General features: G+C 41.5%; 1 protein-coding gene across 7 annotated transcripts in view; it reads left to right on the forward strand.

Moving 5' to 3' along the window:
• MCF2L2 (MCF.2 cell line derived transforming sequence-like 2) overlaps positions 1 to 16,447 on the forward strand; it is a 194,507-nt gene that overhangs the window by 138,999 nt on the left and 39,061 nt on the right. For all 7 annotated transcript variants that reach the window (XM_009677283.2, XM_009677282.2, XM_009677281.2 and 4 more), the window contains exons 16-20: positions 3,555 to 3,621; positions 4,817 to 4,932; positions 6,247 to 6,316; positions 12,829 to 12,921; positions 13,433 to 13,525. In XM_009677283.2, the coding sequence (XP_009675578.2) occupies positions 3,555 to 3,621; positions 4,817 to 4,932; positions 6,247 to 6,316; positions 12,829 to 12,921; positions 13,433 to 13,525 (439 nt within the window). The remainder of the gene's footprint in view (positions 1 to 3,554; positions 3,622 to 4,816; positions 4,933 to 6,246; positions 6,317 to 12,828; positions 12,922 to 13,432; positions 13,526 to 16,447) is intronic.

The following is a 16,447-nucleotide window of genomic DNA, read 5'->3' on the forward strand; positions in this document are numbered from 1 at the left end:
CCATGTTATTGTTTGTCTATGACAAGGTTACTAGGAAACCTACGGACTAATAATTTGATTTTCAGGTATGACTGTCGGCTAGCTGTTGTGTTGGGTTCACAGTCAGTCGTGGTGCAATTTGTTCTGTAGCACAGTAAATAGCATAAGGAGGACCTATGTCTTTTCTGCAGATAAATAAGCATCTTTGCAATATTATGTAAAAACATGAAGTTTCTCTGTGATGATTTGGTCGCACCTGCTCAGTGATGTGTTTTTAAGCAATGCCAGCCGTTCTTCAGGGATGCACTTTGTGAGTGTTACACCAACTTCATGAAGTCCCAATTGCTGCAGCAGAGGAGGAGAGCTCCGTTTGCTCTGTAACCCGGCAAGACACTCTACATTATTTTAGGCCTTTTGGATCTGGAGAAGAGAAACAGTAAACAGAATTTGAGGTTTCCTTAAAATAAATTTAGATTAGATTGAAGTTAAAGATGATATTTCAAACCTTATAAGTGATGGAACAGCCCTTTAAAACTCAGTGCTAAACCTGTTCTCCAGTTCAGTAAGTGTGGAACAACAGTTCCTGGTTATGCCAAAGGAACCAAGGAATGAATCATCCTTTGGCTCTGAAGTGGGCTAAAAATTAAAATGTTTCCACATATCCTTGCAAAGACCATAGCTCTGTGCACAGCTAGGATGTATGCACAGTCTCTAGGGCCGCACTGTTGTGCTCATGCAAATTCAGAGAATTTGCCGAGGGAATGATACTTACATGTGTCTTTTTTGTTGTCTGTGTTATTTTTGATTATTCGGACAACTGAATCTTTGATTTTCTCTGCTGAAACTGATAGCCAGTGTGACAAATGTAATTCGAACTACTTAGTCTGAAGTAGGTAGTGACCACCAAACATCTGTCAAAATTGTTTAGTAGCTTTCCGCCACGGGAGTTTGTGATGTGGCTTGATAACCACTGATGTCCTGGGCTTGATAAGGTATGTTAGTTCAGTTTGGTAGCCATCCTTTTATTTTGTGAAATGAAAGTTGTGGACTCCAGAAACTAGCCGTGCATTGTCTTTATGATTTCTTTTCAGCGCTGCAAATGGTAATGTTACTAGAACAATTGCAGTCTGCTTGTCCCCCTTTGCATCTGGACTGTGCAGTAAGTGTAATTGCTGTTAAAAGAAAACGCATATTTAATCAGAAAAGGTTTTGTTGTTGTTGTTTCAGTCAGCTGTAAAAGCAAATACTCATGTTTGTAAAACCACTGCTGGGCAATTGGCCCCTTAGGCCATTGGCTGTGCAATTCTCATGAAGGTGCATTAGAGGGACATATATATCTCTCTCACAAGGCGAAATCTAATACTTTGAGCACACTCTAATCATATGCTGTTTTCCAGCTCAAAGGTGGAATTTCCAGCAAATTCAGGGAAGTGTTGACAGAGCTTTTATACTGTTTAGAGTCAAATATTGCTAGGCTTTATGAGATAAGGCATAGATAGTGCTGCAGAATCCCTTTGCACTGGTGTCAACTGGATGCATTAGTATTGGTTAGTAGGGTGATTTTTTTTTTCTCTGTTGCTAGACTTTGCTTTCTCATTCATAATTCCCTCAATTGAAAATTGATGTGGAGGTTAACTAAATGAAGTCAGTACTCCTAAGGTGGGCTGGGATACTCTAAAAATGTTGTCTGTACTTAAGGCATTATGGCATGATACCTGTGTTATTTTATGGCAAAAACTGAAACATTATGGGTCAGCTGAAGGTGAGGCCCAATGTCATTAGTATTTCTCACATTTCTCCAGGAGTAATCCATAAAGCAGGGATAGCCTGTCAGGACGGAGTAAGCGCTCCCCACGTACCCTGCAAAGTCATGTTGCCTTGAGAAAGACTGGTTTAGTCTAAAGCAAATCAGTGAAGCTATTTTGGGAGTAAGGTTTTAGTCCACGCTTTTGCATTTCAAGCTGCCTTTGTACATTTTCAGATGCCAGACCATACCATTTAAAGGAGGCTTTATGACAGGTGGGATTGATTTGTTCATCTTAAAAATGGCGACCTAAAAAATAAAGAGGATGACAATGTCTTCTTAAAGTGGAAGTGACAGGGTAAATGTCATTCATGATGTTAATGGGGTCTGGTTGGTTATATGACTGTTGTGTGGCCTATAAAAAATAGGCACCCAGACAGACACAAGCAGAGCAAACTCCCAGCAGGAGTGGTAAAAATGATTTCCTAGTCGTCGTCTTTTCTTCTAGAAAACAGACTTGGGATGCTTCATGTGCTTCTGGCACTGGGCGGCAGAGAAGCTGGTTCCTGTCTCATTTAGTGTCTCGGATAGCTTTTCCCAAAATACCAGAAGCCTGCGCTTTTTGCCAAAATCACAGTTCCTGTAGCACTCCCTCCATAGGTCCCCTCCCAGGCACATCACGATGTGTTTGACTGGCCAGTACCATGCTGGGCGAGCACCTTCCCTGAAGAAAACCTGGGACTAATGGTACTAACTGTATATGTAAAGTGGCAGGTGGCTCCTGAGACAGAGGAGCCTCTAAGGAGATTAGATAGTAGGAAGACCAGAATGTTTAAGTCAAGGAATTGTGGGCCAGCGTTAGAGGACTATCAGGACGTAAGCTTGGTGCTACTTGGAGCAAAGCAGGTAAGTAGAAATGTGTTTCAAAAAGTAAGATGTTTTCCTTCTCTCTTGCTATCAATGATGTGAGTGTGGTTTCATCTTTACCTTGTGGTATGTAGCAGGGAGATGTCAGCACACGCTGACATTACTGCTAATAGTTGCCTGTGCTTTAAGCCACAGGTTACGTGTTGCTTCTGAGTGGCCGTATACCAGTTCCTCTAGACATTACTCGCAAGTGTCCTCCTGGTGATGTGGCTTTTCGTGATGTAGCTGTGTGGTTACAGACTCTCCTGAGGCATGGACCGGGAGAGGAATACTAGGCATTTTTCCTGTTCTGTCTGGTAAAACTGCTCAAACCTCTGGAAGAGCTACTCTGAAAACAGTGATTCAGAAGAGTAGTTAGTAAAAACAACATTTTCCTGAGAGTATGGGACAACTGACATTTTTTTTCTTCTAATTTCCTTTCGTGTTTTTAGATTTCTGACACCATCCTGTTGCCTGTTTCCACAATGTATTAAAGACAGGACGTCTAATCAGAAATTCTGTTAATTTTTTGTGAGAATGCGTAACAGAAATGTAACATAGCCTTGGGAAATAAAATCCTCTTTTATTGACCATTGTTAGTTATTATTGGAAGAAGAAACCCTTTTTGTTTCTTTTTTGGGGCATTTTTTATCTTTTTATTCAGATTTGTAGGCATAGAAGTGATTGAAGCAATCAAGATGAAATTTAAAATGAGCTTAAAAATAGTATTCAAAGGGCTATTTAGGCTATTCTACAAGGCATAATGTTGAAATATGAAGAAATGAAATTTGGAGAGGTAACAGGAGTCTTTTGTGTAGGTCGGAGGCCTAAAGAGCAATACACAAGGAACAGTATTTTTTGTTTCATGTGTGCTTTGTTGCACAGTTGGTAAACACTACAACTCTCCATCTTTCTTCTCTTTTAGCCACATAATCAATGAGCTGATAGAAACAGAACGAGTTTATGTAGAAGAACTTCAAAGTATCATAGAGGTAAGACAAATGCTTCTGTAAAGACTTCTGGTGCTTAACGTCTAAGTCATCACTGAGTGTGCATAGCCTTGGTGCGCTGAGTGCTCTCACCTCCCATCTTGTGCTTACAGTGCAGGGGCTTTCTGTTAGCAAGATAGCTCAGCCCTGGAGATGGAAAAGAAGAAGGTTGTTTTGAACATCTTGCTTCAGAGTTGAGAGGAAGAGGCTCCTTCTCTGACCCCAGCCCACAGAACGATAAACGTTGCACGGTTCTCAAAGTTACGTGCAGAGGAAGAGTTAACAATGTACCCTTTCAAAATGTCATCAGTAGGATTCAGAAACAGCGCCTTTGATTTCCATGGGACCAGCTGCTAAATTTATGTGAATTTAGGTTCAGAAAATGATCGAGAAGAAGGAAAGCCTTCTTCCCCCAATTGTTTGTGATCACACATGCTATATCTAGATATGAAGAAGAGCAGCTTGCACTGCAAATACAACCCTTGAGCTTCTAAAGCTCTTAGGATATCGGCACGCTATGTGTGTGCAGAGTCTGAGGTCTTTTGTCTGTGGGAGGATGAGGGCTGAGGTGGAATCGGTCATGCTTGTGTTTGGGCAGGGTTTGAAGGACTGATTAGTTTCTTTTTACATCCATGTGATTGCTTCGTTACTGGATTTGCTCTGTGAGAGCTGACAGCTCTAACTGTTGATGTATTACTCTGACCTTTAAATTCTGAACTCAGAATGTTCTTCTCTTAAAGTTTATATTAAAGAAACACAACCCAGTTTGTACAAGAAACAACCAAATAATCAAACCAGATACCACTGCTCAATGAATAAACCCAGAGTAACCCTTTTGCAATGAAGCAGTGTAGCAGAAAGATTACGTGTCTATCAGACTTAGCAGTTTCCATCCTTCCACAGCCAAAATGGCTTTTGACTTCTAGGGAACGTCATTTCATCTTTTGTTGATCCAGCAATCTGTCCATTTGTGGTTAAAACTGTATTTGCACAGCTATTGGAGTAAAAGCTCCAGGGAGAGTTAGAATCATCAGAAATTCATGGGACCAACAAAGAAGTTGGCATAGGAGAAGCTTTTGTACATTAGCTCTGTTTGAGGACAAAAAGTGCGTAGGCTGTGGGGCATTTTAGCATTTCAAACACAGTATTTCTTCCCTGGTAAAAATAGCCTGGTTTTGTTTTCCGCTCTCCTCCACAGGGGTATGCTTCAGAAATGGATAATCCCAGCTTAGTGCATCTGATCCCATCTGCGCTTCAGAACAAAAAGGAAGTTCTTTTTGGGAACCTCCCAGAAATCTACGATTTCCACAACAGGCACGTGCTAACTGGTGGTTGTCCGGCCCCCTCCTGTGCTACCGTAATTTCTACTCCTTTTAAACAGAATACCTTGTCACACTCGCATATACACAGACAGGAAAAGTCATCCTCACTTTGCCTGTATGTGCACATCCTATAAAACGCGTATGTGGAGGACACCCCTGAGATCGTCTGTTTCATCTCTGTCTGTGAAAGATTATACCCTTTTGTGTATCTGCTAGTAATTTCCCCTGGCATCATTCATTTGGAATATCCCTAGTGGCAAGTATTTTACTGCCTCCCCTGGCAACACTGGTAAAGGTCACAGGACTAAATCCTGACGTTCCTTCTCTGGCAAAACTCCTCTAGGAGGAAGTTTTCTTAGTGTTCAGCTCGTTTGTCCTATATTTCTGTTATCTCGTCACCAGAAGACATGATACTTTAGATCACACTTTTCGTAAGGAATTTTGTCCTTCAGGTGATCATAAACCTCTTCAGAAGCCTTGTCCACACTAAAGCCATGTATCAGTAATTGTAGAGCTGACCTAGTGCTCATAACTGTAGAATACCAACGATGGCTCTTTACCAAGAGCAAGCAAGATTGAACCCCTTCCGAAACAGAAAACTTAGGGCAATTTCTGTACTTTTCAGCCTGGTTAAGTAAAACTGTCTATAGCCAAGGCGGGAATTTAAAAATGTCTTTGGGTAATGATTGCACATAAGATATAACAAACAGTTGAACAGAATAAGAAAAAAAGTTATTTTGTAATGTAAGTATTATACCAGAGTACTTGATATGTAGTGGAAAAATCTTTTCCAGTTTGCCTATCATTTTAAAAGAATTTGTCTTTCCATTTTGCGAATGACATTCCCCTGCTTTTGTAAGCCTGGTCTTTCTTTCCCCGAAGGCTTGGTGCATTGACTGCCACTGACTGCAGAGGCCTTTGGGCCTGCATCCCACATTTTCACCCCTTGCTGATTAAGCAACTGTATCTGACAGAGCTTTTCTGTCTTTTCTAGCTGCTCTGAAAAATCCTCAGAACCTAAAAGGAGGCAGGCGTTAGGGCTGCATGTTGGAAATGAATCTCAGCAGTCAGAGGAACAAGGTGCATCAGATGCTTGTGAGCAAATGAAAACATTGTAATGCTGGTGATTCAGGCATTCAGCTGTGAACCACATCCCAGTTTTCTAAAATAATGTGTTTCTGTGGAAGTCAGGATTGTTACCTTCCCCACTGAATCCTCTCACAACAAAAACATAGCTTTTAGTCTGGGTTTACATGGAGGCTAGCATACAGTTCCTTTATTGTTTGCTTTCCTTTCTCCCTCTCAGGATTTTCCTTAAGGAGATAGAGAATTGCATTGAAAATCCCGACCTTCTTGCCCGATGCTTTTTGAAAAGAGTAAGTAAATCCTTTTGCAGGTTTGTATGAATATCTGTAGTCTTACCCTACAGTGCTTACAGACTTAGTCCTACTCTTTCACTCTGACTGCTTATGCGGATGAGGGAAATAAGCAAATGTTCCCAAATTAAGCTGTAGTTAACAAGTGTATATTTTGAAATTTGAAGCTTTATCTGCCTACAGGAAAGGGTCTTTTACCAATGTATTTTAAGCCCTAGTTTAAAAAAAAAAAAAAAGATCCAAATGTTTGGCCTGACTTTCATACCAGACGAATCTGTGATCCCAGGCGTCTGGTGTACCCCAGGTACGATGCCACTGGAAGTAAGCAGCTTGCTCTGAGTGTGGCTAGCACATCCTGTCTCTGTCTTACCCCACTTCTTTCATCTCTGCCGCATTCAGGGGACTTAATCTGCTGGAGCTGGTCCATTAGAGCAAACCACCTTCCTTGTGCGGTGAAACTGCACCGGGTCCCTAAACCTCTGTGAGGCTGATTCTTTTACTCATTCAGAAAATTCAACAACGAAGCAGAAATCTTCCCACATGTATGAGGTGTTAAGGGTTAGCTGCGCTTCTAATAAGTGTGACCAATCCTCATTTAAAAGGCGAGCCCAGTTCATAAGAAAGACTAAAACCAAGAGGCAGAGGTGGTTTTGGCCAGATGCACGTGTCTTTGCTTCCTGTGGCTCTCAGTGTGCAAGTCCTGCAACGCTATCCTCCAAGAGCTCCCAGCCCCCCCACCCCGCATTAGCGTCACTGTTAGTACTGTTTCCTGTAACATAACAAAAGGTGCTTGCGCATATAGCACTTATGCAGAGGCCCTGCTAATAAGAAAAACCTGTTTTGGTGGGTTGCTACTGTTCTCTTACTCTGATGAAACTGCTGGAATAAGACCCTGTATTTTGAATGGGAAACCCATGGAAGTGACCTGCCTCCGTTAACTCTGAATGTAACGAGAGTAATTCCTGCTACCTGCTCTGTGTTGTTGGAGGTTGCATTTCGCAGTCAGATTCAACTAATCTAAAGCAAAGACTCTGCCTGAAAGAAGCAGTCCCAACTCACTCATACCCCCAGCCACGCATTCTTCCTCTGAGCACAGTCCTGCACCCCTTCCTTGCACTGCAGCTACTGTTTGGACACCTCCACAGTCAGCTGCTCAGGTCTTTGATTGGGCTGACACCCCTACCTTTTTTTAATTTTTCAACCAGAAGAGAAATCTGGGTTGAAATTCTATCAGTTTTGTTTTATTTCCTTACTTGCTGAGGTTTATCATATGATGGGACATTTATAGTCCTGAAACAAGTTCCCCATTAATTTTTTTTTTCCACAGATCATTAACTACCTGTTAGTGTATGTTTAAAACTAAGATGTGTAACGTTACATTGCACTTGGAAATGATATTCATGGGAAAATGCTCTGCTTTCTCTTCCAAGCAAAAATAAACAATAGTTAGGGGTTTAAATGTTTATGTTTAAATAGGTTAATAGGCACTGGTTTAGGGGAAAACAAGTGGTATATTAAAGAGAGCAGATTTGTCAAAGAGAAAATTGAAAATAGACTAAAAGAGTTTTTTGTTTGTTTGTTTGTTTGTTTTTGTTTTGCTTTCCGAAGTAATTTTTTTATTGGAACAGTTGTCTTCATGCACTGTACTCAAAAAATTAGTGTCAGGGGCTAATCAGACTCTGACGAGCCATTCGTTAAGCTCTGAGAGAGGAAACCTCCCTTCTTCTGTGTGAGGGGGCTGGGTCATGCTATCCTAATTCATGCCAGTATTTCCATTAAAGTTGGCAGAACTTCTTCCATGAGGAACAGGAAGGTCTGTCCTCGTCTCTGTAGTCAGAGCACCTCCTGCTTCCTCTTTGAATATTACATCTAGCATTTGCTGCTTTTGCAAGGTACCTGTTGGATTGTGGATGCAAGGTGTTGGATGACATACAGAGAGATTCGGATGAAGCATACATATTTCATTTCTCGGAGGTGTTGAGCACTGCCATGTCTCTAAGATTTTAATGGGAATTATGAACACTTGGTACTTCCAAAGGGTAGGCCGACAACTTACAGACATGTCAGGCTGAAGAACATATCAGTGTAAATGTGATTATAAGTTATCTGAACAGTTTTCTGTTTAACAGCCAGTATTTAGAGCCTGAGTAAATGACACTGCTGAGGAATATGTTGTTATCCTAACATCTAGATGCTGAGCAGGAAAATGCTGTGGTGAAATCATTATGCAAAATTGGATAAACAGTCTTTGAAGAAAATGGGCCTTTGCTATCCAAGAAGCATTAAATAATCTGTATCTTCCAAATGTCTCTTGATTTTGGAGCTAGAGAGAACGTTTTGATACAGAATTGATCCCATAATGCTATGGAAATTTCAAATTCCATGTTCAAATTTTGCAGCCTGCACCTCTCTCTCTAAAAACAGCCTCTTGAGCCCGGTTCTCCTCACTGTTCTACCAATATAAGATCAGCAGCACTAGAGCAGTCTTATCCAGTGAAAGAAAATCAGTCCCCCTGTCATCTTTGTTTAGCAGCTTCCATGGGCTAGTCAAACAACAGTAAATCTATAGACTAAGAAGTTAAATCATGCACTTGCTTTTCCCCTGTTTCAAATCTCGCGCTAAGAACGAAAGCCTCTCTCCCGAGCTCTCTGTGCTCACACAGTAGCACCTTTGATTCAAGGACTTTCCCTAATGTTCTCTTTTTAGAAGAAGCCACATAAAGTCCAGAAAGTTGTTGTTTCTGTTGGACTGCGTTTAGGAGGCACAAACAAAACCCTGGTTGTGTGTTTGTGTTCCCCATGATTTGGCAGGCTTTTGCGTCTTCCTGCTGAGCGGAGGCTTCTGGCTTGCCCTGTGAGTTATGACTGCTTGCTTTGGCATGGGGGAAACTGAAACGGCTGCTCTTCAAGGTGACGCCTGGCTCTGGGGGGAAATGCACATTGTTGCAGATCCACTCCTCCACGTCTCCTTCTTCGCACTGGTTAACCTTCCTGACCAGAGCAAAGCTGCCGCAACATCATGGTGGGCCTGTGATTAGAAACAGACTGATTTTTGAATTTGTGCTTTTTAAAGAATATGACCCCTCTGATCACGCTAGGAGTTTTCAACCCTAATTCCAGCACTGCTTTAAAGCACCCTGAGAGCTGCAGTGGGACTTTCTGGTGCCCTGCTGTGTCCCTCCGTCTCCCTAGCGGTCATTCCCCTGCCAGGTCCCCATACGCTCTCCCACCTCCAGTGGCAGCAGGTCAGCTGCCACTGTGGATCTGAACCCTTCTTCCCAGGTGACGGCAGGAGCAGTCCCCGGGGTTGCAGCGTTCTTCTCCTCTCTAGGTCTTCTCCTGGAATTGGGTAACAGAATTGGGTGCAAGATGGGCCACCAATGCCCCTCTTGTCCTCCCTTCCACTTCACCTGACCTTGTTAGGGCATGATCATTACGTAAGCCAAAGTACAAGTAAAGCAGCTCAACTTTGTGAATGTGGCAGCTTCTGTACCATCACTTGACCTTGATCAAAGCCCTGCAGCATATCTTTCATTAGACAAGGACCACTCAGATGCTTGAAGAGGGACATGTGCTGAAATACCTTGCAGGATGGATATCCTGCTGCAGTATCAGTAGCAAGAGCTCTGATACTCTGATCAGCTCTGAGCTGATCTGCTGAACATGCGGCTGAGAAGAAGAAAGCCTTACCAAACCAAAAGCAAGAATGCTCAGGAAGAAACAAAAGACATATCAGATTGCTTACAAATATGTGCCAGGTGAGGTTCTTGACACATGTGACCCGTCACAGATTACCACTGTTACTTACTCATATTGCTAACCTTGGAAAAAGAAAATGATTTGACGGGAATCAGCAGTTTGAGCATTTGGTCGTTCAGAGAGAAAGAAGCATTCAGAAAATGAAGCTATCTGTAAAAGGATTGTAGCAGCTGACTGGAAACCTGTGAGTTGGATTCAAAGGGCCACATTCTGATTTCGAACAAAATTTATTCACAAATCAGCAGCCAACAAAGATAATTGGAACTGTGTATATGTGCCCTAGAAAACACACTGTGAGTGAATGTTTACAAAGATCCCGAGATGCAAGTCACCGTGGAAAGGAAAAACATTACCAGCAGAGATGAGCATGGTGTAAAAGTGCAAGCAGGCAGTCAGAACCTCTGAATGTGAAAATACGGATGAGTAGAGTATTTATGATTGGGATGTGAGTTATTAGGTAATTAATTACTGCTGGGATTTTAGGGCCTGATCCTAATCTTTTCATCAGGAATTTCCTACTCCTTACACAATTACAAAAATTGAAGCTGGATTTCAAGATGTAAACACTTCTCTGAGCTGGTGTCACTACTTTATGCAGCAGTAGCTTGTGGTAGCATAGGGCTGTTGCACTATGACAAGTGACCGGTGATTATTTTACCTTTTCTATAGACTGAATAGGTACTTTTGCCCCTAATATTGTTCTTGACTACCACTGTCTCTGTTCTTCCTGCCTAGTCCAATTAGCCTTCTGTGGGTGAGGATCAAATTGTAATGCTTGATTACACTTTCTGATTACTTTTAGTTTTACAGGTTTTACCCCCTGCGAACTTCCTACCATGGCAACATGTAGAAACAATCATATCTGAGTGAGGGAAACTCAGCACTTATTTTGAAACAGCACCTTAAATATCCTATTGAATTGCAATGGAGCTTTTTGCATTGCATAATCCTTGATACAGTAAGATGTTGCATAGCACCGCTCAGCTTTCACGCCTGATTCATCTGGGTGACACCAGTTTAGGGCTACAGAGGAAGATAGCAGCGATACCGATTTTGTGCAGTAACTCTACCCAGAAGACGACGCCTTCGCTGCACCGAGAATAGGCACTGTCTAGTGGACTGAAAACACAGATGTGAGAGCCAGGAATTCCTAAGGTTTATTTTCGGTGCTGCCTTTGATTCACTGTGGTCACATCCACAAGGAGAGGTGCAGACTGAGATGAGGACCTCTGAGTTGGCTGGATGCAGCCAGCTTGCCCAGGGGTCTGTGTGACTCTTCTCCACAGTCGTGGGGTGGCAGGGCTTCTGTGCCGACCGGGCTCATGGCTCCCTAGGCGAGAACGTGGCAGAGGAATGCCTGTCTGTCTCTTTCCGCCCACATAGCCCAGTGAGCTTGAAATCTGTCTCTGCTTTCATAGAGGCTGCCTTTGTTTTTACTGAAGTCAATGAGTTTTGCCATGCGCTTCTGTAGGAGCACCTGGAGTCTACTCAAAGGTATAAATGCATCAAGTGAATCCACCCACTTCTAATTGGGATAGGACAGAGTTTAAACACTTCTCCCTGCCTGGCCTGGAACATCAACAAGACAAACTTGACCCTTTTTAATTCACCCTTGTACTATTGAGAACTAGCACTATTTTCCAAGTGCTTTGAACATGTACGCCTTGGCCAAATGCTAAGTATTATTAGTAAATAACGGTCTGTGTCAATAGTATTAACAAAAATTACATTTCTAATGCTTTTTATTTTCAAGCCATCTATTCCCATCTCTGGAAGGTAATAGTTGTGTCCAAGCAACCACTTGTTGAGTCCTGAGAGAGCAGGCTCTGTAAGGAGTGATCAGACAAAAGCATGCCCTGGGCTGACCAGTCAGAACTTGTTTTAATTTAAGTTTTGATTTTCTAGAAAGTTCACTTGTGGTTTGATCTGTAAAGATTAGTAAGAGTTTGTAATAATTCTCTTTTGGGGGCATAAAGTAAAGGCATATGAACAAGCTGCTGTCGGTGTAAACTTCAGTTAGAACGTAACACCTCAGTTACTTTGAATTAATGGTATGCTCTAACCTCATGGATGATACAAGGAAGCTAAACTGGCTCACAAATTTGCTTGTATTTGCCATGAGGAAAATTTGTGTATAGATAGGCACCTGGAACAGCTGATGTACCTTACTACTGGCAGTAATTCTTTTATGTAACTAGACATTGTCCAGAGAACAATACTAATACTTCATTTTGCAAAGCACCTTCTCTGCAAAGATCTCAAAGCAATTTGCAAATCTTTGTTACAGATTTTTCAGATGAGTTAACAAATAATACACCCTCTTTTGTGTTGAATGGGAGTCACCCTGGTCTTGCTTTTCACAAGTGCTGCTTCTCCATATTTCCAACTAATGGCAAAAAGCTTAAATCACTAGATGCTGTGGAAAAGCATGGACACCCAAAATTGCATGGATGGTCTCTAGCAAAGCCATGAACTGGACTTTCTTGGTCCTTTCTGCAATTAGATGATGTGTCTTCCAGTCTGCAGTCTCCTTGCCTTGTGCGGCCCCTCAGAGGTCTCACTTTCTGGTGTGTTTAACTTTACAAGAGTAAAAATCAGAGGTAGTAGCATCAGTATATTTTATAAACAACATTATGACTATGAATTAATTCACTTCCATGTGTTAGGCTGGAAGGTAAGAGAAAGTATGATTAATGGCAGGTGCTCTGTGGATTCTTTCTTCCTACCTTACTTAAACTCTCCTTTTGTTGCAGAAAGAGGACCTCCAAATATATGAAAAATACTGTCAGAACAAACCAAGGTCTGAAGCTCTCTGGAGGCAGTGCGGAGACAGCATCTTTTTTCAGGTAGAATTTCACTGCAGACTGGCAATGCAAGTCCATCATAACTTGTTTTCCTTTTGTATCTCTGTTTTCTTTAGAAAACTTAGCAAAAAATGCAGATTTCTCTGCGTGCTTCTTATACTGGTAGCAGGTGCTCAGTATGTATCAATGTGCTCTTTACAGGAAAGTAGATAGGTAGGATAGTAGATGGAGTTCCTGGACAGGAGCTGAGCTCTTGAGGCTCTACCCAAAGGCAAAGAAGTGCTGGCTTCTTTGCAAACCTCAGGTGACTGCAGTCTCATGAGTGAGGCATACCGGATTTCTACACTAAGCTGAACCTAAACATTAGCTCTCATTTAGATATATTTTCACTGTAGCATAAGTAACCTGGAAACTCCTGTGCGGGTGGAACAAATTTCTCTCAATGAATCCACAGACATACCCTCTTCAGATTACTAAACCGTAAGTTAAGTCTTGGTGTCCTAACTGTGTTTCCAAAGACAATCATATTTTTCTTCTCTTTTGTCTCTCACAGGAATGTCAGCGTAAATTGGATCATAAGCTCTCCCTAGATGCTTATCTTTTAAAGCCAGTCCAGAGAATCACCAAATACCAGTTACTGTTAAAGGTAAGTTCCCCATGACAGTGCAAAGCTTGTTTTACTTAAAGAATTGCATATCAGCAGTTCTTTTCTGTAGGACTAACTGGAAATAAGTCCTCTCTCACTTCATCAACAAATACTTTGTAATGTTAAGTTGTAGGCTGGTAACAAACAGAGTCAAAGAAAGAACTTCTGTTTCGGGATAAATACTGCTGTTACTTCACTGGGGAAAATAAAGTAACTTATATTCTCTATAGCAAATATTTTATTATCTAGTTCTTTAAATAGAGATTGAAATTGGCTTTATTGGATCAGTGTGGTCTTACAGTTTGAGAATGGGAACTGGTGATTTAAATCCTGTCCCTGACATCTGTCTTAGGTAAACCAAACCAAACACTTCCATGTAAGCAGACTTAGGGCTTCACTCTTGCAGCTCTCTGAACCTGCTACTTTCCCTTGGTTGTGACTCACTTTTCAGAAAGAGCCACCCCTTTTTGCGCCTCCGTTTTTGAAGGCCGAGCTGAGAACCGATTGGCTGTAACTTTCCCAAGGGATGAATATCCCAGCCTCCCGCTTGATTTTTGTTGGCACTGTGAATGGTCCATGCTTGAAATTCTGGTCTGAACTGAGCAACAAGAAATAGAAGCCATCTCAAACCAGTGGGCCTTTTTGAAGATGATGGCTTAAATTTCTGTCTTCATCTCCTCAGTTCTGAAACATAATCACTATTTACGGACTTTCCTGGTGGGAAGATGGTGAAGATTACTTATATGTTGTTCTGAAGCATCTGGACTTAATGCAATGCTGTGTACTGTCATGAAGCTTACTGTGAAACTTGCAATGAAGATTTTAGGCTGCAATCTTATTTGCTCATAGGTACCATGGCTCCATTAAATTATGCCAGTTTAAGCCATGTGAGGACCTGGCCATTCATTTATTTGCACAGTATTTCCGTAACCTATTTTTTGGCTTTACACAAAACTGTAGAATCCAAATATTGAAGGGGAATATTAACAAGGATGCAACTTCACTGACTCCGGTAGATTTGCATCAACTTAATCCAGAAATTCAGTACCTCCAGTAAATTTGGCTCCATTTCTTGAAGCTGTTCTATGAGAAGGGAGGAAACGTCAAGGTCTTCAGAAGCGCAAGGGTAAACCAGATTCTGCTTTTAATTTGAAATATGCCTGCAAATAAAATCAAGATTAGATCAAGGAGTAAAATTCTCAAGCCAAACAGGTTACTGCCATTGGGGTTGAAGCTGGTTGGACCAGTTTTGTACTTAGCAACTGCACATTGGCAAGGACATTTAACTTGTCGAGGATTCTGAGATCTGTGGAGATGGCACACTGAGTCCCTGGCAGCAGGAGCTTTTACAGGCGTAGGAGAAAGGGAATCTGTGAAAAACTGGTAGCAAAGTAGTGCCTAAAAAGTTGTGCGCCATGATGGGCAGACAGGCTTTAAATTCTGGGTCGCAATTGTTGCAACCCTCTGGTTACAATCATTTTAGCTGACATTAAAAGCTTTACAAAGAGTGAGGGTCCATCCTAGTCCTAGAGACTGTACAGCAGGTACCATATGAATACGCCTTGCTTTTACCCTCTAAGCGCTGGTCACCCAAGTATTTCAGCCCCTGCTCTTTGGGGTTTGTGAGAACTACCTTTTTTCAACCCGGTCTCATAGGAACATAAGCCTTGAAGCTTTTGGATTAGGTGATTTCCAAACTCAAAATGTGACTGAAAACAATGATATACTTGACTGAAAACCACGTAAAAGGCCTTAGATGTCCACCAGTATGAGGGGTCTCATTCTTACTATAGTAAAGATGAAGGAAGAAAATCCAGTAGCATCTTGATTCGTTCCTGGGTGAATTTCTGGGGCATAGTTTCTGTTGGTATTCTGATCAGCACAGGGAAACAAAGCTAAACTCACTTACTGTACAATTCTTAGCGAGGCACTATTGTTGCAATAGTTTATTTCTTAGTTTCTTCACAGCTTATATTTCTGAAGTGAAACTTGCATTCAGCCAAACACTTCTTTTCATACCAATAATAGACGTGTAAGGCAGCAGCGAATCAATAGTGATGAATAAGAAACCTGTCTAAGCTTGTAAGGTTATTTGGAAATGAATTCCGTCGCTGGAACTCTTATCTCATTAACAACCAACAACCTATTCTTTCAGCTGATTAATGGGTACAGATTGCAAGCATCAAAATCACTAGTCACTAAATGTGATGGTAATCAGTTATCCTGCTGCTTTGCTTACAGTCATTTTGCTTTGTCTGTTAAACGGACAATCCTGGGGAATCCTGATTGGCTTTGGTCTCACATTCTATGGGATCTTCCAGGTGCTTTGAGATTCGTGGCTTCTCAACACTGCACCAACCATATGTGGGTTTATATCTATTTACCTGTTATCTAGAGGCTTTTAGCAAAGACATAAAGTCTGATGATGATCTCGGGGAGATACTCATTGGCAATAACTGCTTTTTATACAATACAGTGTAGAAAAACAACCACTGCATCTGAATCAGGCTTAGGGCTTCTCTATGTGTAGAAGAACAAGGGGCAAGGCACATCACTTAAAAACAAAATATCTTGATATCTTTCAGGATTTGCATAGGTTATTGCTCCGTTGGTTCCAGGAAGAGAGTTGAGTCCTGAGCTTTGGTTAGAACTTTTTAGAGATAACCAGCAAGCAAAAAACGCATAGAAATAACAGAAGTTGTCCTTTAGTAGTTGACTGTAAACATTTGAGACTCTGTATGCGAAGAGATTACAGAAATTGACCCCTCATTGGGTTTTTTTTTTTTAAATTGTTTCTTGGCTTTGGTCACATGCTTCTTAACTTGTCCAGAACTTTGTTTCTTGTTCCTTGCGCAAGGGTTGGAGGATGGAGTAACTTCCCTCATTTCAAGCAGGATATAGTGTTTAATGAATTTTTGCGAT

This window comes from Struthio camelus, chromosome 9 (genome assembly GCF_040807025.1).
Source record: "Struthio camelus isolate bStrCam1 chromosome 9, bStrCam1.hap1, whole genome shotgun sequence".
Lineage (NCBI taxonomy): Eukaryota > Metazoa > Chordata > Aves > Struthioniformes > Struthionidae > Struthio > Struthio camelus.